Source organism: Buteo buteo, chromosome 20 (assembly GCF_964188355.1).
Source record: "Buteo buteo chromosome 20, bButBut1.hap1.1, whole genome shotgun sequence".
NCBI classification, from domain to species: Eukaryota; Metazoa; Chordata; class Aves; order Accipitriformes; family Accipitridae; genus Buteo; species Buteo buteo.
In genome coordinates, this window is record NC_134190.1 from 24190427 (window position 1) to 24205019 (window position 14593).

General features: G+C 43.1%; 1 protein-coding gene across 1 annotated transcript; it reads left to right on the forward strand.

Annotated features, from left to right (window-relative positions):
* The first annotated feature begins 119 nt into the window (after nucleotides 1–119).
* On the forward strand, nucleotides 120–9575 carry ZNF622 (zinc finger protein 622). The gene is made up of 8 exons (XM_075052237.1): nucleotides 120–192; nucleotides 822–868; nucleotides 1959–2567; nucleotides 4424–4678; nucleotides 5394–5556; nucleotides 6948–7060; nucleotides 7903–8046; nucleotides 8688–9575. The coding sequence occupies exons 3-8, from the start codon at nucleotides 1961–1963 to the stop codon at nucleotides 8813–8815; spliced, it is 1410 nt and encodes a 469-aa protein (XP_074908338.1). The 5' UTR covers nucleotides 120–192; nucleotides 822–868; nucleotides 1959–1960; the 3' UTR covers nucleotides 8816–9575.
* Nucleotides 9576–14593: the final 5018 nt, after the last annotated feature.

A 14593-nucleotide genomic window follows, 5' to 3' on the forward strand; every position in this document is an offset into this window, starting at 1 on the left:
TTCCCGCCCTTCGCCTCAGGCGAGGGGGGGGGGAGCAGGGAGCGCTGCGGGACCTCCGCGCCGGCAGGGGGCGTGAGAGGCGGCGGGGTGGGCCCGGCCCCTCTTTCCTTCCTTCCTTCCTTCCTTCCTTCCTTCCTGCTGGCGCTTCCGCCGGTAGCGGCGCGGAGGGACTCCCGGTACCGAGGGCCGCAGGTACGTGGCCGGTGAGGGTGGCCCGGCCCGGCTCGGCTTTGGCTCGGCTCGGCCGGGGGTGGCGGGGAGGGTGAGGCCCGGCCCGGCCGCGGGCGGCCTGCGCGGCCTGGGGGTGTCCCCGTCAGCCCTGCCCGAGTCGCCTCAGGCGGCGGCCTGCGCCTGTCCCCCTTCCTTGCGTTCTAATTGTTTTTCCTTTTTCTCCACTTAGCAGTCAGGTAGGAAGGTTTACGGGTTTGGATCCTCTTAGTTACATCCCTCTGCCTCTGATCTGGTTTTGGTTTTGGTTTTGTTTTTTTTTAATCGCCTCCAGGGTAATCTAGCGTGTAGCTGCTCTTCACCTGTAACAAACCGGTTCAAACTATTCTGTCCCTGAGGTTTCCGCGAGGAGTTTGTGATTAACAGCTAACGTGATTCTGCGCCGGTTGGTTTTTGGCAGCAAAATACCTGCTTGGGCTGGGAAAGGGACGGGGAGCTCTGCAGGTGGAGGGAAATGCTTCAGAGAGCAATTGGGATCCCTCACTTTTTCCTCTGAAACAAAAAGCATCTGTTACGCTGAATGGATGCTTGCAGTAATTCAAATAAAATAGCCTGGCCTTTATTTTCTGTTAATTTGTTTTCTGTCTTTGTAGGATTACAGATAACACAAGCAGTAAATTTGGAATCCAGCTCTTCCAAGGTAAGAGCATTTGATAAAGTACTTTTCAACTCTGTGCATGTTTGTGTCTTTCACTGCTGCTTCTCTCTGTTGATAGCTTCTGGGAGGGGCTGCTGTTCCTCTACCTGCTTTCAGACCCCCTCCTCCCCATGTATTATTTACTTTTTTTTTTTTTTCCAGATTAAACCATAGTGTTTCTAAATTGTTTAAAAGATGGGGGTGGCTATAGGGATCTCTGGTTAGGTCATGGTTTTTTGGTCTTTGCTTTTGGAGCATTCAAGAGATTCCATCAACTTTGTTTAAAAAAAAAAGTTAAGTTTTCTTAAGCACTGAAAAGGAAGGAGATGTGTGGCTTTGGAAGGGACAGCATCAGTCACAGGCCACTGCCCTCCACTTGTCCTGTGGCAGCCCCAGTAACGCAGCTCGATGGGATGGTGGGAAGTGGAGGAAGACCAGGGTAGCAGTGGCTTCAAGCCCTGGATCTAGGCATGACTGTCTGCATCTCCAGATTAACAGTTCTGTGGGGTGAAGCGTTGTTGACAGTGCGTGTGCTGCTCCAAAATAGCTGAGAGAGGGTTTTATTTTTAAATGCGGTAACTTTTTTTTCCATTTGGTAAGGTTGTGGAAAAAGGAAAATAGGCATGAAAGCAGGTTTTCCCTTTTTACCCTTATTTTGGAGGAATTGCTGGTCTCCTCAAAAGCCTATAGTTGGCAGAACACACGCTTGATAAGAACCTTTAGTTTCTAATCTTCACTAAAAAGTGCAGAGCTTTCCAAGCACTGCTGCTAGGGCTGGGAACCCTCTCGTTCTGTGTCTGAGACCTGACAAGCACAGTCAGTGCTGGGTCCAGAGCTGGAATGCTCAGATGCTGCTGTGTTACGAGTGATCTCTGATAACTGTATCAAAGTCTTTTATTTTTTTTCTTCTTTTGCTCCTTCTAGTACACAGATGTTTGCTAATCCCAGTGTTTAATAAATTTAATTCTGTACCAGAACTGTATGTCTTATGCTGCCTTACATGGGTGCTGTCAGGATGTTGTGTTTGGGGGTTTTTGTGGCTGTTACTTATCTTCGTTAGCATGATTATAATTTTTTTTCCCCTGCTTCCTAGTAATGGCAACCTATACTTGTATCACCTGCCGTGTGGCTTTCAAGGATGCTGACATTCAGCGTGCCCATTACAAAACTGACTGGCACAGATACAACCTGAAGCGTAAGGTTGCTGACATGCCTCCTGTGACTGCTGAGAATTTCCAAGAGAGAGTCCTAGCACAGAGAGCAGTAGCAGAGGAGCAGAACAAAATCACTGCCACTTACTGCACAGTTTGCAGCAAGAGATTCTCCACCTTCAATGCCTACGAGAATCACTTGAAGTCCAAGAAGCACCTGGAGTTGGAGAAGAAAGCTGTTCAAGCTGTCAGCAAGAAGGTGAAAATATTAAATGAAAAGAACCTGGAAAAGGGACTGGCCCTGGAGAGTGTAAACAAAGATGAAATGAACGCAGCTATTCAGCAAGCCATCAGAGCTCAGCCATCTTCATCTCCAAAGAAGACACCTTTACCTCCTGGTAATGCAAGTAGCTCTCCAGTTTCTACAGGAAGCGCCAGCTTATCACAGAGCAGAGAACGATGGGAAAAACCTCCACGGGTACAGTGGTTTGAACAGCAAGCAAAGAAGCTGGCCAAACAACAAGCAGAGGAAGAAGAGGATATGGAAGAAGGTAAGGCAATGAACATACTCACAAGACATAGCTTGGGGTAAGCTATGTAGTTGTTGGTTTTTTGTAAAAGCCTCCCTCTATTTCTGTACTAGTACAGCATTTTCCATCGCAAAAGCTCTTCCTGTTGATTAGATTTTCAGCTTAACAAAGGAGTTAAGGTTGGCCTGTGCTTGCAGTCAAGGACTCTGTGTTAGTGTCTGAACTGCCAGCTGCGCAAGAAACTAATGTGTGTGAAGGTTGAATATAAACAGTCACTAATGTGAGCACTCTTTCCCACGTAAAATTCTAGGGGAAGTTTCCTTTAAGGAAGGCTAACATAAAAGGTTACCCTAAAACCACTTCTGAAAAACAGATGAACAAAAATCCAATCACGATGATTTGCTGTTGTCCCATCAATCGCTTTACTAATCTGTTGAAGGGAGGTGGGTGTGGCGTTGGTTTTGTTTTTCTTTGCCCATCAAGACCAGAGGACAAAGTTTGCTCCTTAGCCTGACACTGTGTGGCATAGCTTCTCAACACGTTGGCATCTATATTAAAATTGCTTTAAGAGTTGCCACCCCAACTGCCTGTTCCTGGTGCTTCACCCTCACCGCTTGTGTGGCTACAGCTCTTTATTGAAGGTCAGCCTGGAAAGTGGACAACTGAAAAGATCAGAGCTTCAGAATTCCCAGAAAAGGGTTATTTTTAACCTGGATGCTTTCAGTGCTGTAGTTTACAGTGCAGCTCCAAATGCATCTGTTGGAGCAGTTGAGTGGGGTGATTAAACTGCAGCAAGGGGACACGTATGAATGAAGTGGGACCATCCTATGCCAGGTTCATTACTGAAACCATTGTGTCATGTTATTACATCTGTTACAGCAGTTTTATGCTGGTGAAATTTCAGTTGCAATGCAGGGAATCTCTTCTACAGGAGAAGAAACTTATACCTCTGAACATGCATCTTAACATCTCAAGAAGGAGCCAGCTTGCACCTGTTTTGTATTAACGTGTTAGTCAAATTGTAATGCTAAAACCTCAGTAGGTTTCTGAATGTTAATTTTCCCTTTCAGTGTTTGTCCATGAATGTTTCCTACAAGTCCTGTAAATTCAGTGTCAGGCTTTTAAAATGATTAAACTATATCCTATAGCAAAGATCTCTAACTAGCAGCCTACAACACTGAGGAGCACTGTTCCCTGTTCTCAAACACTCTGCAACATGGCAGTTGGAAGGGGACCAGTAGGAACAGCGTACTGGGAAATGCTTACTGCCCCAGATCTGAACTCCTTAAAAAAGATTTCTAGACCCTTCTAGCGGTATAGTCAGATTGCTGGTTCATCTGTCCATTAATGAGCTCTGCAGTAATCTTGCAAATGTGTAAAATTGTTAGTATATGTTGGCATATACTAACGTATAACGTAACCTAGTGCATCTGTGACAACTGGCTTTGTTCTTCTCTGTTGTTAAAGATGTAAGTGTGAACAGGAGTGTGTTTTCCCTCACTGCTGAGTCACTGCTGGAAATGAGTATTTTCATGATTCTGACAGTTGTATTGTTTTTAATGAGCCATGCTTGTGTTCTTGTGCTGTGGTGAGTTACATTTAAGGCTTTAAAACAGCAATAAAGTGTTAATAGTTGAGAAAATGGTGGTGGGGGGAATACTGGGTCTGCCAACTTTTTTATGGGCAGACTTGAGATTTGCTGTACGTCTTACAAAGAAACGTGTTCTACTGGCAGTGGTATATTCTTGCACCTGGAAGTGACTGTGTGGCACTTAGCTCTAAGAATAGAAAATGCAGCATTTTCCATGATAACTTTTTCTGACTTGCTTGAGAGAAGTAATCATATAAGTAAATATTTTTTAAACTTCCTTTGAAAGACTGGGAAGATATGGATTCTGATGAAGACATCGGCTCTGAAGAAGAGATGGAAAGTGTGGGAGAAGAGGAGGAGGAGCAGACGGAAGCTGAAAGCACTTCTGCTGTTGGGGCCATACCAGTCACGGACTGCTTGTTCTGTCCCCACCATTCAAGATCTCTCACGAAAAATGTGGCCCATATGACAAAAGTTCACAGTTTCTTCATTCCAGACATAGAGTACCTTGTGGATCTCAGAGGACTAATCAAGTACCTGGGTATGCACGTAAATGTTCTCTGATCTTTGATCAGGATAATTATATACTGTTATTGCTTATTTTCACTTGGAGATGACTTAAAATGCTTTGGGTTTGGGGTCTTTTTTGTAAAATTTGAGCGCTGTCTAGTTTGGTATTTTGATCATGAACAGCACCACAGGCTTTCTGGGGAGAGTGAGCAAAAACCCTACTGAGCAAACGTGGCCATGTACCCTGTAGGTCTCATGTAGTTTTCTAATGTTGAGAAAGTTGTTCAGCTAACACAAAATTTAGGACAAAACTTTGTTGCTAAAGTGTGCATATGAACTGTGTTATCCTACTAATGAGTCACAAGTATTTGCCTTATCGGTTTACAGTACTTGTGAGATTGCTAAAAGCTAGAAAAAGCGTATCTTCCTTGAAGTCTACAAGTAATGATGAGAATAAAATAATTTTGGAGTATCAGATAGAAAACTGTATTGGAAATATGAAATTTGTTACTGAGAACACATAATGATCCATACCTTGTCATAAGAAATCTTTAAATGCATAGACTTGTCTCTGATGGAGCCATAGGGTCAAGGCATACGAACAGCAGGGCTTTTCTGGAAATGAAGGGCTCAAGGCTCTTCTTGGTCTCTCTGCCTGCAAGCTGGGAAGCCTACATCACAGAAATGTTAATTATTGACTAGTGAGGCTCTGTTCAGACCAATAGAAGTGTTAATGTTTTCTGCAGGAGAGAAGGTTGGTGTTGGGAAAATCTGCATCTGGTGCAATGAAAAAGGAAAATCCTTCTACTCTACAGAAGCAGTACAGGCTCACATGAATGATAAAAGTCACTGCAAACTCTTCACAGATGGAGATGCTGCCCTGGAATTTGCAGACTTCTATGATTTTAGGTGAGAATGCTTTTCTTTGAGTGGAGCACAGGTGGGGACAGACAAAAGGACAGTTGAATATTACATCAGAAACTATTATTCATTCTTAAAATTTAGTCCTGTTTGGTTCTGATGCTTATTTTGTGTAGCTGTGTCGTGCGCAACTAAGCACCATGCAGCCGCTCACTCACTTCCCCCCACCCAGTGGGATGGGGGAGAGAACTGGAAAAAAAAAAAGGTAGAACTTGTGGGTTGAGATAATATCAGTTTAATGGAACAGAAAGGAAGAAACTAATTATGATAATAATAACATCAATAACATGACAATAATAAAAGAATTGGAATATACAAAACAACTGATGCACAATGCAGTTGCTTACCACTCGCTAACCGATGCCCAGTTAGTTCCCAAGCAGCGATCTGTGCCCCCCACTCACCAGCCAACTCCCCCCAGTTTATCTACTGGGCATGATGTCCCATGGTATGGAATATCCCCTTTGGCCAGTTTGGGTCAGCTGCCCTGGCTGTGTCCCCTCCCAACTCCTTGTGCCCCTCCAGCCTTCTTGCTGGCTGGGCATGAGAAGCTGAAAAACCCTTGACTTAGGATAAACACTGCTTAGCAACAGCTGAAAACATCAGTGTGTTGGCAACATTCTTCTCATCCTAAATCCAAGACACACCACTGTACCAGCTACTAGAAAAAAATTTAACTCTATCCCAGCCAAAACCAGGTGGTTCACCACTTTTCTAGGTAAGCATAACAACACGATTGGTTCTCCTCTCCCATGACCACTAACACTGGTCCCACATGAAAATATATTTTGAATTCTGTTTTGTATATTTGCTGTTACTGAGTTTAGGTTTCAGTGTACCAGCAAAGACCATAAAAGGGCGTAACTGTCTCTTCCATTACCTTTTAGGCAAATTGTGGGCTTAATACCTATTGAGAATTTTTTTTTTTTTTTTTGAGGTAGCTGGAGTTAAACAGGACTGCTGTGATTTAGAGGCCTCTTGTTGAACTTTCTGTAACTTATCCTAAGCTGTGTATATTTTGGTCAGAAATACCTCCTGTTATGGCGACAGGTGGATTTAGTGTTGCTTCTCGGAGCGCTCGTTCAGTGGCTGTGCAGAGCTGGTGGGCTGCACAGTGGTGGCTTTTCGCTGTAAGTCTCTGCTAAGTGTGCAGCAGCAGAACTGTGCTGAGTTATAGATCCGGGTGGAGGAAGGGTGGTCCTTGTCTTCAGCCTCTGTTCAGGGCAGGGTGCTACTGGGAAGAACTCTCAAACCAAGGTAGGTGAAATGTGATGGTTTGTGGCTTGCTGTAGCTGTGCATGGCAGTTCTTCTGTGCAATGCGTCTGGATAGCTGTGGCTGCTCACCACGTATAAACCATGTACTGCTACTCTTCCACAGGAGTAGTTACCCTGATCACAAGGATGGGGAAGATGCAGAGGTGCCTGGAGAGCGCCCAGCAGAGAGAGAGTTAGATTATGATGATGACACCATGGAGCTGATCCTTCCTTCAGGTAGGCATAGGATTTGTGTAATGACGTACTTTCTCTGCATTTCTCGTAGCTGCAGCTGTTACCTGCAGCGTATGTCATTACTGTGTTTTCCTTTGGGGTTTTGTCTTCACCTTCCATTATTTTTGCTACCAAGTAGTTCAACTTTTCAGCATTAATGTGTATGTGGACTGGGGCAGGGGGTTCCTTTGCCCGCTTTACCTCTTCATTAACATGCGACTCTCATGGTATACTCCAAGAGTTTCCATATCTTGTTTTAGTGCAACTTGGAGAGGCTATAACTTAGGTTATCTACTGTAGGTTTTTTGCAGAGAGGCAGCTGACAACTAATTCAGTAAACAAATTCATTAAAATTAATTTATTTAATCAACCTTACTCTTGCCTGTATAGCATTTGGTGCTCTTGCTTGCATTTTTTTGTTGTTTTGGTGGGTTTTTTTATGAGGGGACCTCAGCCCTTTCATTCTGAAAAGCACTGCCAACTGTGCAGTTACAGAAGATTTCCTGAATGTCAGCAAGTTACCTCCCTGGTTACTTGAAACAGCATTGCCTCTCTGCTCATTCCCCTAATTAAAATCTTTTCTGATAACTGCCTGTTTGTTATCTGAGCTAAGGCCTTCTTGAACAACAGCACTCTTTGGTTCTTTTCTTCAAGGCAGAGTACAGTACAGCAGCTCTTACAGTAATTACATGGAGTTCCCAACAGTCCTAGAGTTTTTAACATTCTGGGCCTTTTAAAAGCATGTCTCAGCTTAGGGATTTTCCACAGTTTTCACAATATGCTTGAATACTGCATTTCAGAAGCTGCTTTATTATGCATAATAAGAAGTCCCCTCCTCTGAACAGGTGCAAGAGTGGGTCATCGTTCTTTAATGAGATACTACAAGCAACGGTTTGGTCCGTCAAGAACAGTGGCTGTTGCGAAAAATAAGAAAGCAGTGGGGCGGGTGTTGCAGCAGTACAGAGCTTTGGGCTGGACAAATCAAACAGGTAAGTGGCAATGTAAGGTTTTTGCAGAGGAGGAGGAGGTTCTAGGATGTCATCACTCTACAATTAAATAGGTCGATTTTTTTTCAGATTTCTGGGGTTTTATGCAGTAGTTTTTTCCACTCAGTTCCCTTTCATTCCTGACACCCAAGCAGAATACATTATCAGAAGTTCTTTGTGTCTAAAAGTCCATTGCGGCTTCTGTGCAAACCCTTCAGTTCATTAGCATGCGTGTTTGTGATATTTGGTGACTTCCTAAGATTTGTTGGGTTTCTGCCTGTCAAAACCACTACTCTTGCTATTTAATAATGTAACATAAACCATTCTTTGACAGTTAGAATACTTTCCCGGTTGGGGAGCAGTGATGTGATCTATATCCACTTGTGAAATAAAAGAACTGCATGTTGGAATGCAAAACAACATTTTCCCTTAATCACAGTCATGGGTATTCACAGAGAGAACTGGGTATTCACAGAGAGAACTGGCCTTTCCCAAGAGAAAAGTGAAAAGAAGTGTGCCAGTATGGAAAGGAAAATGTATAGCTAACTGCTGATGTAAATGGACAGATTAGCTGGTTTGCCTATAAGTAGTAAGTAAGTTTACAGACATTTATCCCTCTTTCTCTTCCTCCTCTCTCCCTGAAGGGACAGTCTTTGCTCAGCAGCGCGATATGCAGTACCTGCAGAGGATGAAGTCAAAGTGGATGCTCAAGACAGGAATGAGTAACAATGCTACAAAGCAGATGCATTTCCGGGTGCAAGTCAGATTCTGAGTTCCCAGGAGAGCTGCATGCAACTGGTTTGGGGAAGGGGGATTTAATGGTTTCTGGGTCAAGGATTCTGTTATTAAAATGGACTTGGTACCTATCAAACGGGGATGTGTATGCTCGTGTGCCACCCTGTCTATGAGAAGAAGAGCAGGGAGCTTGTCTCTTCCAGTGAAATGATGGTTGGCCTAACTTAAAATGATTAAACAGAGTATGTGGCAAAGTAGTCATGGCTATGAATAAAGATGCATGCATAGTCTTGCTGTCCATCTTTGTGAAATCCATTTCGGTGGGGCATTTGACATTGTCATTTGTCTGAGTATCTTCGGTTTCCAATTCTGCAAAATGGTTGAGGCCAAGAGAAGATCCTAGATCTAAGAGCCTGAGATGGAGTGTATTGAAGGTTTTCGCTTGTGGTGCCAGAGGTATGATAGCTGCGTGTTTTGGACTTCTGGCTGGCACTGTTGAAGTGAAAATTTGAGAGCAGAGATTCTGGGAAGGTTAAGGGATAATTGTTTGAAGAAATGCACTGATGGAAAAAATAACTCCAGGATTAACATTGTCCTCAGAAGTTGACTGTACCAGCTTAATGCTCCAGCTCAGGGCTGGATTAATAATTTACAGCGCAGTTGTTTTATGTTGAATTTAATGAATTTTCATTACCTAAAAACTGCTTAAAATTACCATAACATTTAGATGAATGTCAATCAAAATTTCTGATGATCTGTTGAAGATTTCCTGATTAAAACTCTGAAGTTACTACTGATGGCAGCTTTTGTTGTTCCCATTGAGTACTGGTGTTTCGTATGATCTTACTGAAGGAAAGTGACCTACGACACATTGGCTAGAACGGAGGCACGCTCTCCACTTAAGCAGGCAAACTGTTACAGGCGGGCATAGAGAAAACCTGCTTGCTGAAGAACTGAGGCAGCAGAGCTAGTGTTGGTCCTGGTGTTGTAGATGTTAAAAGCTTTTGTGACCTTACTACCAGTTCTTCTGACCTTCATGTAAGGAGGTGGGCAGTAACACACAAAGGTGTTGGCTAGCTCATGAAGGCCTGAGCTGTAACGTGCTGGACACTGTAAGTGTATGCCACAGGAAAATGGTGATTTGTTTGCCTGTCCGTTCATTGTGAAGGCAGCTGCCACTGGTTGAAGTCAAGTTGCACTTCTGTGTTTTAGGATTACTCTGGATTCTCTAGTAGTGGCTTTCATTGGCATGATTTTAATAGAAGTTTTCTTCCTCTCCTATGAATGGTGTGGCCATAGTATCACTGGGAATGCTAGGGGGAGAATTTGTCAATTAACACTGTATTTTGACCTCTTAAAATAATCCACTAAAGTCTCCTAAGATGTAAGTTCAGAAAGAGTAGTACTGTTGGCATACCAGTGCTTCTGAAAGAGTGGTGTATTTATGAGACTCTTAGGAAACTGATCATTTCACAATGGAGGTGCATGCCAGGTATTTTTGTTTTGTGGATTTGTCTGTGGTGGTTTGCTTTTGGGTTTTTTTTCTGTTTTTTAGTAAGTTCTGCTGCCTTGGAAGTTTTTTGCTGTTCCAGCTTTTACTGAAAAGACAGAACTTGATCAGTAATGCAGACTATAGATTTGACACAGCATTTGCTAAGTCAAGTGACTAACACATTAAAAAAGGTACAGATTTGAGTGAAGGGAAAACTGAAGCAGAGAGAAATTTAAAGGAAGGCTGTGTTCACATTGAAAATCTTAAATTAAAGTTGGGTTGATAAATGAGTTCCTCCTTTTTCCTGGCAAGGCAGAGTTACTGCCATTGTGTATCCATAGCTGCATCTAGCTCACATTTGAATTTATTCTAGAAGGTTTTCTCTGTGTTTTTGGGCTTTACTGTCGAAGTTAGAAGTAAGAAATCGAGTCTCAGCTATGTGTGTCACTCAGGCTATGTGAATCTTAAAACATCATATCCTTCATTACACTCATAACCTGGCCCAACCTGCAATTATGGTATGTGTTTGTAGCACTGAAGGTATATCCTACTTATATTTGTCAAACCTCAGCATCTGGCCCTTGGGAACTGCTTGTATCTTTTTGTTTGAAGTTAGAGATTACTATTAAAGGGTCTTATGCTTATGGACAAGTTAGATTGTATTTCCACATAGAGCAAAATGAAATGCCACAAAAACGTAGAAATAGAAGGGTTAGACTTCCTAACCTTAATCTTAACTTGAAGCCTGCTGAACTGGCTTTGAATACCAGTATAAGTCAGCAGTGAGCATCAGAGTGGTGTTCAGTCTGGGGCTTTTGGAAAACACTTGCGATATATCCAAAACTTACATTAAGGACAGGACAATTACCCTGGAAGAGTCTTGGGCATAACCTAGTAGAGCTGCCAGAGTCATAGAGGTAGGTGTTAGAGGAGTCTTGGCAGTGAAGGGGAAATACAAGGAGATAATTGATCCAGTGACAAAGGACTTTGGGTCTTGACTTTGGTTCAGGCTGAAGGTGCATGGAGTTTGCTGCTCTCCTTGATATGAAAGGTCAACCAAAGGAAACTCCTGTTCTCTGTGCAGACTTGCTCAAAGCAACTTGCTGCTTATGAAAAGATGGGGATTGCCTGATTTTCCTGAACTGTCTAGTTCAGAAAGAAATGCAAGTAAGCAAAAATGAAAACTGGTAGTCATTTGGCAAGTCACAGGGAAGCTGAAGGAGGCAATTTGTGTAGTGTGGACCTATGATTCTGTCCTGTACGTCATACTGCAGTCAGAAGAAAATGGAGGAGAGGTGTGGAAACCTACTGGTATTTTAAAGGAAGAATTTTCACTCTAAGCTGAAAATGGATGCCTTGGAAAACCAGCAGAGGGCATAGGAAAGCTTCTCCCAGAATTGTGTTTACTATAAAAATAAAGTCTAGTAGGAGTACATTCATGCAGAATACTGGTAGAGTGAGAAGGTAAAGCTCGCTACTAACATGAGTTAAGATGATCACTAGCCTTCTGTGAGATTAACTGCTATTAATATCTTTATGCAGGTCCAGGGAGAGCATTGCTAGCAAAGGGTAACTAGAAGAAGTATGTAGATTGTCTACAGTATTCAGCAACAGTGCTACAGTCTGCACAGCTTGTAGGTAACTCCAGCTATGTCAAAGCATCTGAGAGTATTTTTATTAAACACTTTTCACTGTTACAGTTTAGTCTTTTACCTCCCTAGCCTAAATCCTAAAGGTTGTACAAAGGATAGCTGAGGCCAGGCTTTTATTTTCTGAAGGAATTCCAAATGATGATGGTTCCCATCAAGGAGCTATGTTTCCAGCTATGACCTAGCCTTGCACTCGTGCTGCCCTGCTCTGACCTTGCATTTTCTGGCTCTTACGATCAGAAGGAGAAGAAAGTCAAGTCTAGAGGTAACCAAGTAATTTGAAACAGTCTCTGGATGTAGTGGGTACTCTGGGGCAAGAATTTCCTGGTATGATTGTAATTCAGTGGGTGTGCTGTTCCCAGAGGAGATGATCCCTTCTCAAGCTGGTCCATGCATAGTAGGAAAGGCTGGGAAGAAGCATAGAAAAGGTATCCCGTTTTGGACAAGGTTGAGGTTCTGCCTGCCTGTCCAGCCAGTAATAGCTGAGTGTTGAAGTGGTCCCAGTGCTGCGTCAGGCATTGCAGAATGAGTCAGCAGAATGAAAGAATTGGCAAAGCTGATAGAGTGCATCTGCTGTCTCCTTTTGGAAGTAGTTCTTCTGTTTTGTACGCTTAAGTTATCTAAAAGCAGCCCAAGTGGTACTAGAGGGAAAAACCTCTACCCATTATCTGGAAGGGAAGGGCTAGGAAAGAGAGAGAAACATATGGGTTGTAGAGTGGCAGGAGAGTCAGATATGTAAAATATCCTAACAGCTTATTGCGCTGAAGCTGCAAGTCAACAACTAAATCATCATAGATCATGGAATGGTTTGTGTTGGAAGGGACCTTAAAGATCATCTAGTTCCAACCCCCCTGCCATGGGCAGGGACACCTTCCACTAGACCAGATCTATTTAAAGTGAGCACTATATAAAATGAGATCTATTTGAAGTGAGTGCTCCCTTAAAGAGTGCATTATTGATCCCTAATCAGTTTCCATAAGGTAGAGGGCCTGAACTGTAAAGGAGTTGGACCATTGCCCAGCTAACATCTGATGCTTGAGGGGCATCTGAGTGAGATTCTTTGCTATGACTTTTAAGAGTTATTTTTGATCTATTAAAACTGAGGCATCGTGTGCTAATGGGCTTCATCTGCTCAGGGGTTTGGTCATCTTCCTCCACACTATCTGCATAAAGCTGCTGGTGGAAAACTGCATTTGAGAGACCCAAATGGGTTTATACTATTATGGCCTGTAATAGATGAGAGGTTAAAGCTAAGCTTTATGGAACATCTGACTGAAAATTCAAAATGCATCTTAAAAGCTTTGAATCTTAGTGGTTACTTGCTTTAGTCCAGCTGACTACCACACTGCAGCTGGAGAATGACAGTCGCCAGACCGTCATCAAATCCTGAATCCTCTGCAGTCAGCAGAGCCTGGATAGTTAAGATGACCAACTGATGGCACTTCGTGTGTCAGAGCAAGCCAACCCATCTCTTGTCAGGAATCTGACCCAGAGGAAATTTCTGTTGTCTCTCTCGCTACGCCCCAAACTACCCTGCGTAAGATGCAGCAGCCGGGCACTTCAGGAGCAACAGCAGCAGTAACAGGAGACCTGTAGCCAGTTTTGTTAAGGATTTCTGCACATGTCTAGGGTACCAGACTAAAAGCAGAGTAATAAATGCTAGCATTTTGTGTTAATAAACAGAAGTGAACATATACCAGGACTCGGAAGAAGTATGTATTCACATCATCAGGTGACCTCATATCTTAACATTCCTTTCTTGAAGAATCTTCAGGAAACAGGTCTGGGTAGGAATTACTGTCAATCAATAACCTGAATAACAGAATTAACAGCAGCAAATGCTGTTGGTTAAAGAGGGGAAAAAAAGAAAATCTTTACATTTCTTAGGAGCTCTAGAGGCCACAAAGAATAATGTAACATTTTACAAAATGAAATTCATAGCAAGATACATTTCTCCTTGGAACAATTCTTTCTTTATTCTGCCAGCTCAATGAGAACTTTTTTTCATTTAATAATTAAAGCATGCCTTGAAGATCCAGCTAGAAGTTTACAAAACTAAGTGGCTCAGTAAATTCTCACCAGACCAACAGAAGTTGCATTTCTACAACAAATGGGTAAAACCTAAGCACCTCAGATGTGTAAGAGTAGTGCTGCGGGAGAGGCTAGCACTCTGCTCTAGGGATATTTTGCAGCAAGCTGGGAAGGAAAAAGTTGTCTTCCCGAGCGTGCACCCTGTGGCACATGGGCTGCAGTGCTCCAGAGGGGATTTCATTCTCTGCAGCACACATGGGTGCAGCCCCAAATACCAGCTGAGTCCCGAGTGTGGTGTCTTTGCCTCAGTTTCCTCTGTTACTTGTGGTTCTTTTAAGCTAGAAAAGAGGGCATGCTTGTAAACATCAAGGCCAGTTTGCCTTACATCGGTCTACCTCAACCAAATCCCACCACACAAAAACAATTTCACATTTCCTATCCCTGCCAATGCCTGTTAATGATTTGGCAAGGTTTATACAGTCATCTATAGATACGTTGGCTTCTTTTTTTCTGGCTTGGGTAGCTTTCCACGCTTAAAGCCATCTGGCTTTCCTGGGCAAGATCCGTCTTTGGTCTCGCACAATTCTGCTATACTAACCACCACTAACGCCTTAACAGGTAGGGCAACTGTGTGTTTGCTTAT

Coding starts and splice junctions, on each gene's coding strand:
- ZNF622 (XM_075052237.1), top strand. CDS start 1,961: ATGGCAACCTATACTTGTATCACCTGCCGTGTGGCTTTCAAGGATGCT. Junction 2,568..4,423: donor AGAAGAGGATATGGAAGAAG/GTAAGGCAATGA, acceptor TTCCTTTGAAAG/ACTGGGAAGATATGGATTCT. Junction 5,557..6,947: donor GCAGACTTCTATGATTTTAG/GTGAGAATGCTT, acceptor ACTCTTCCACAG/GAGTAGTTACCCTGATCACA.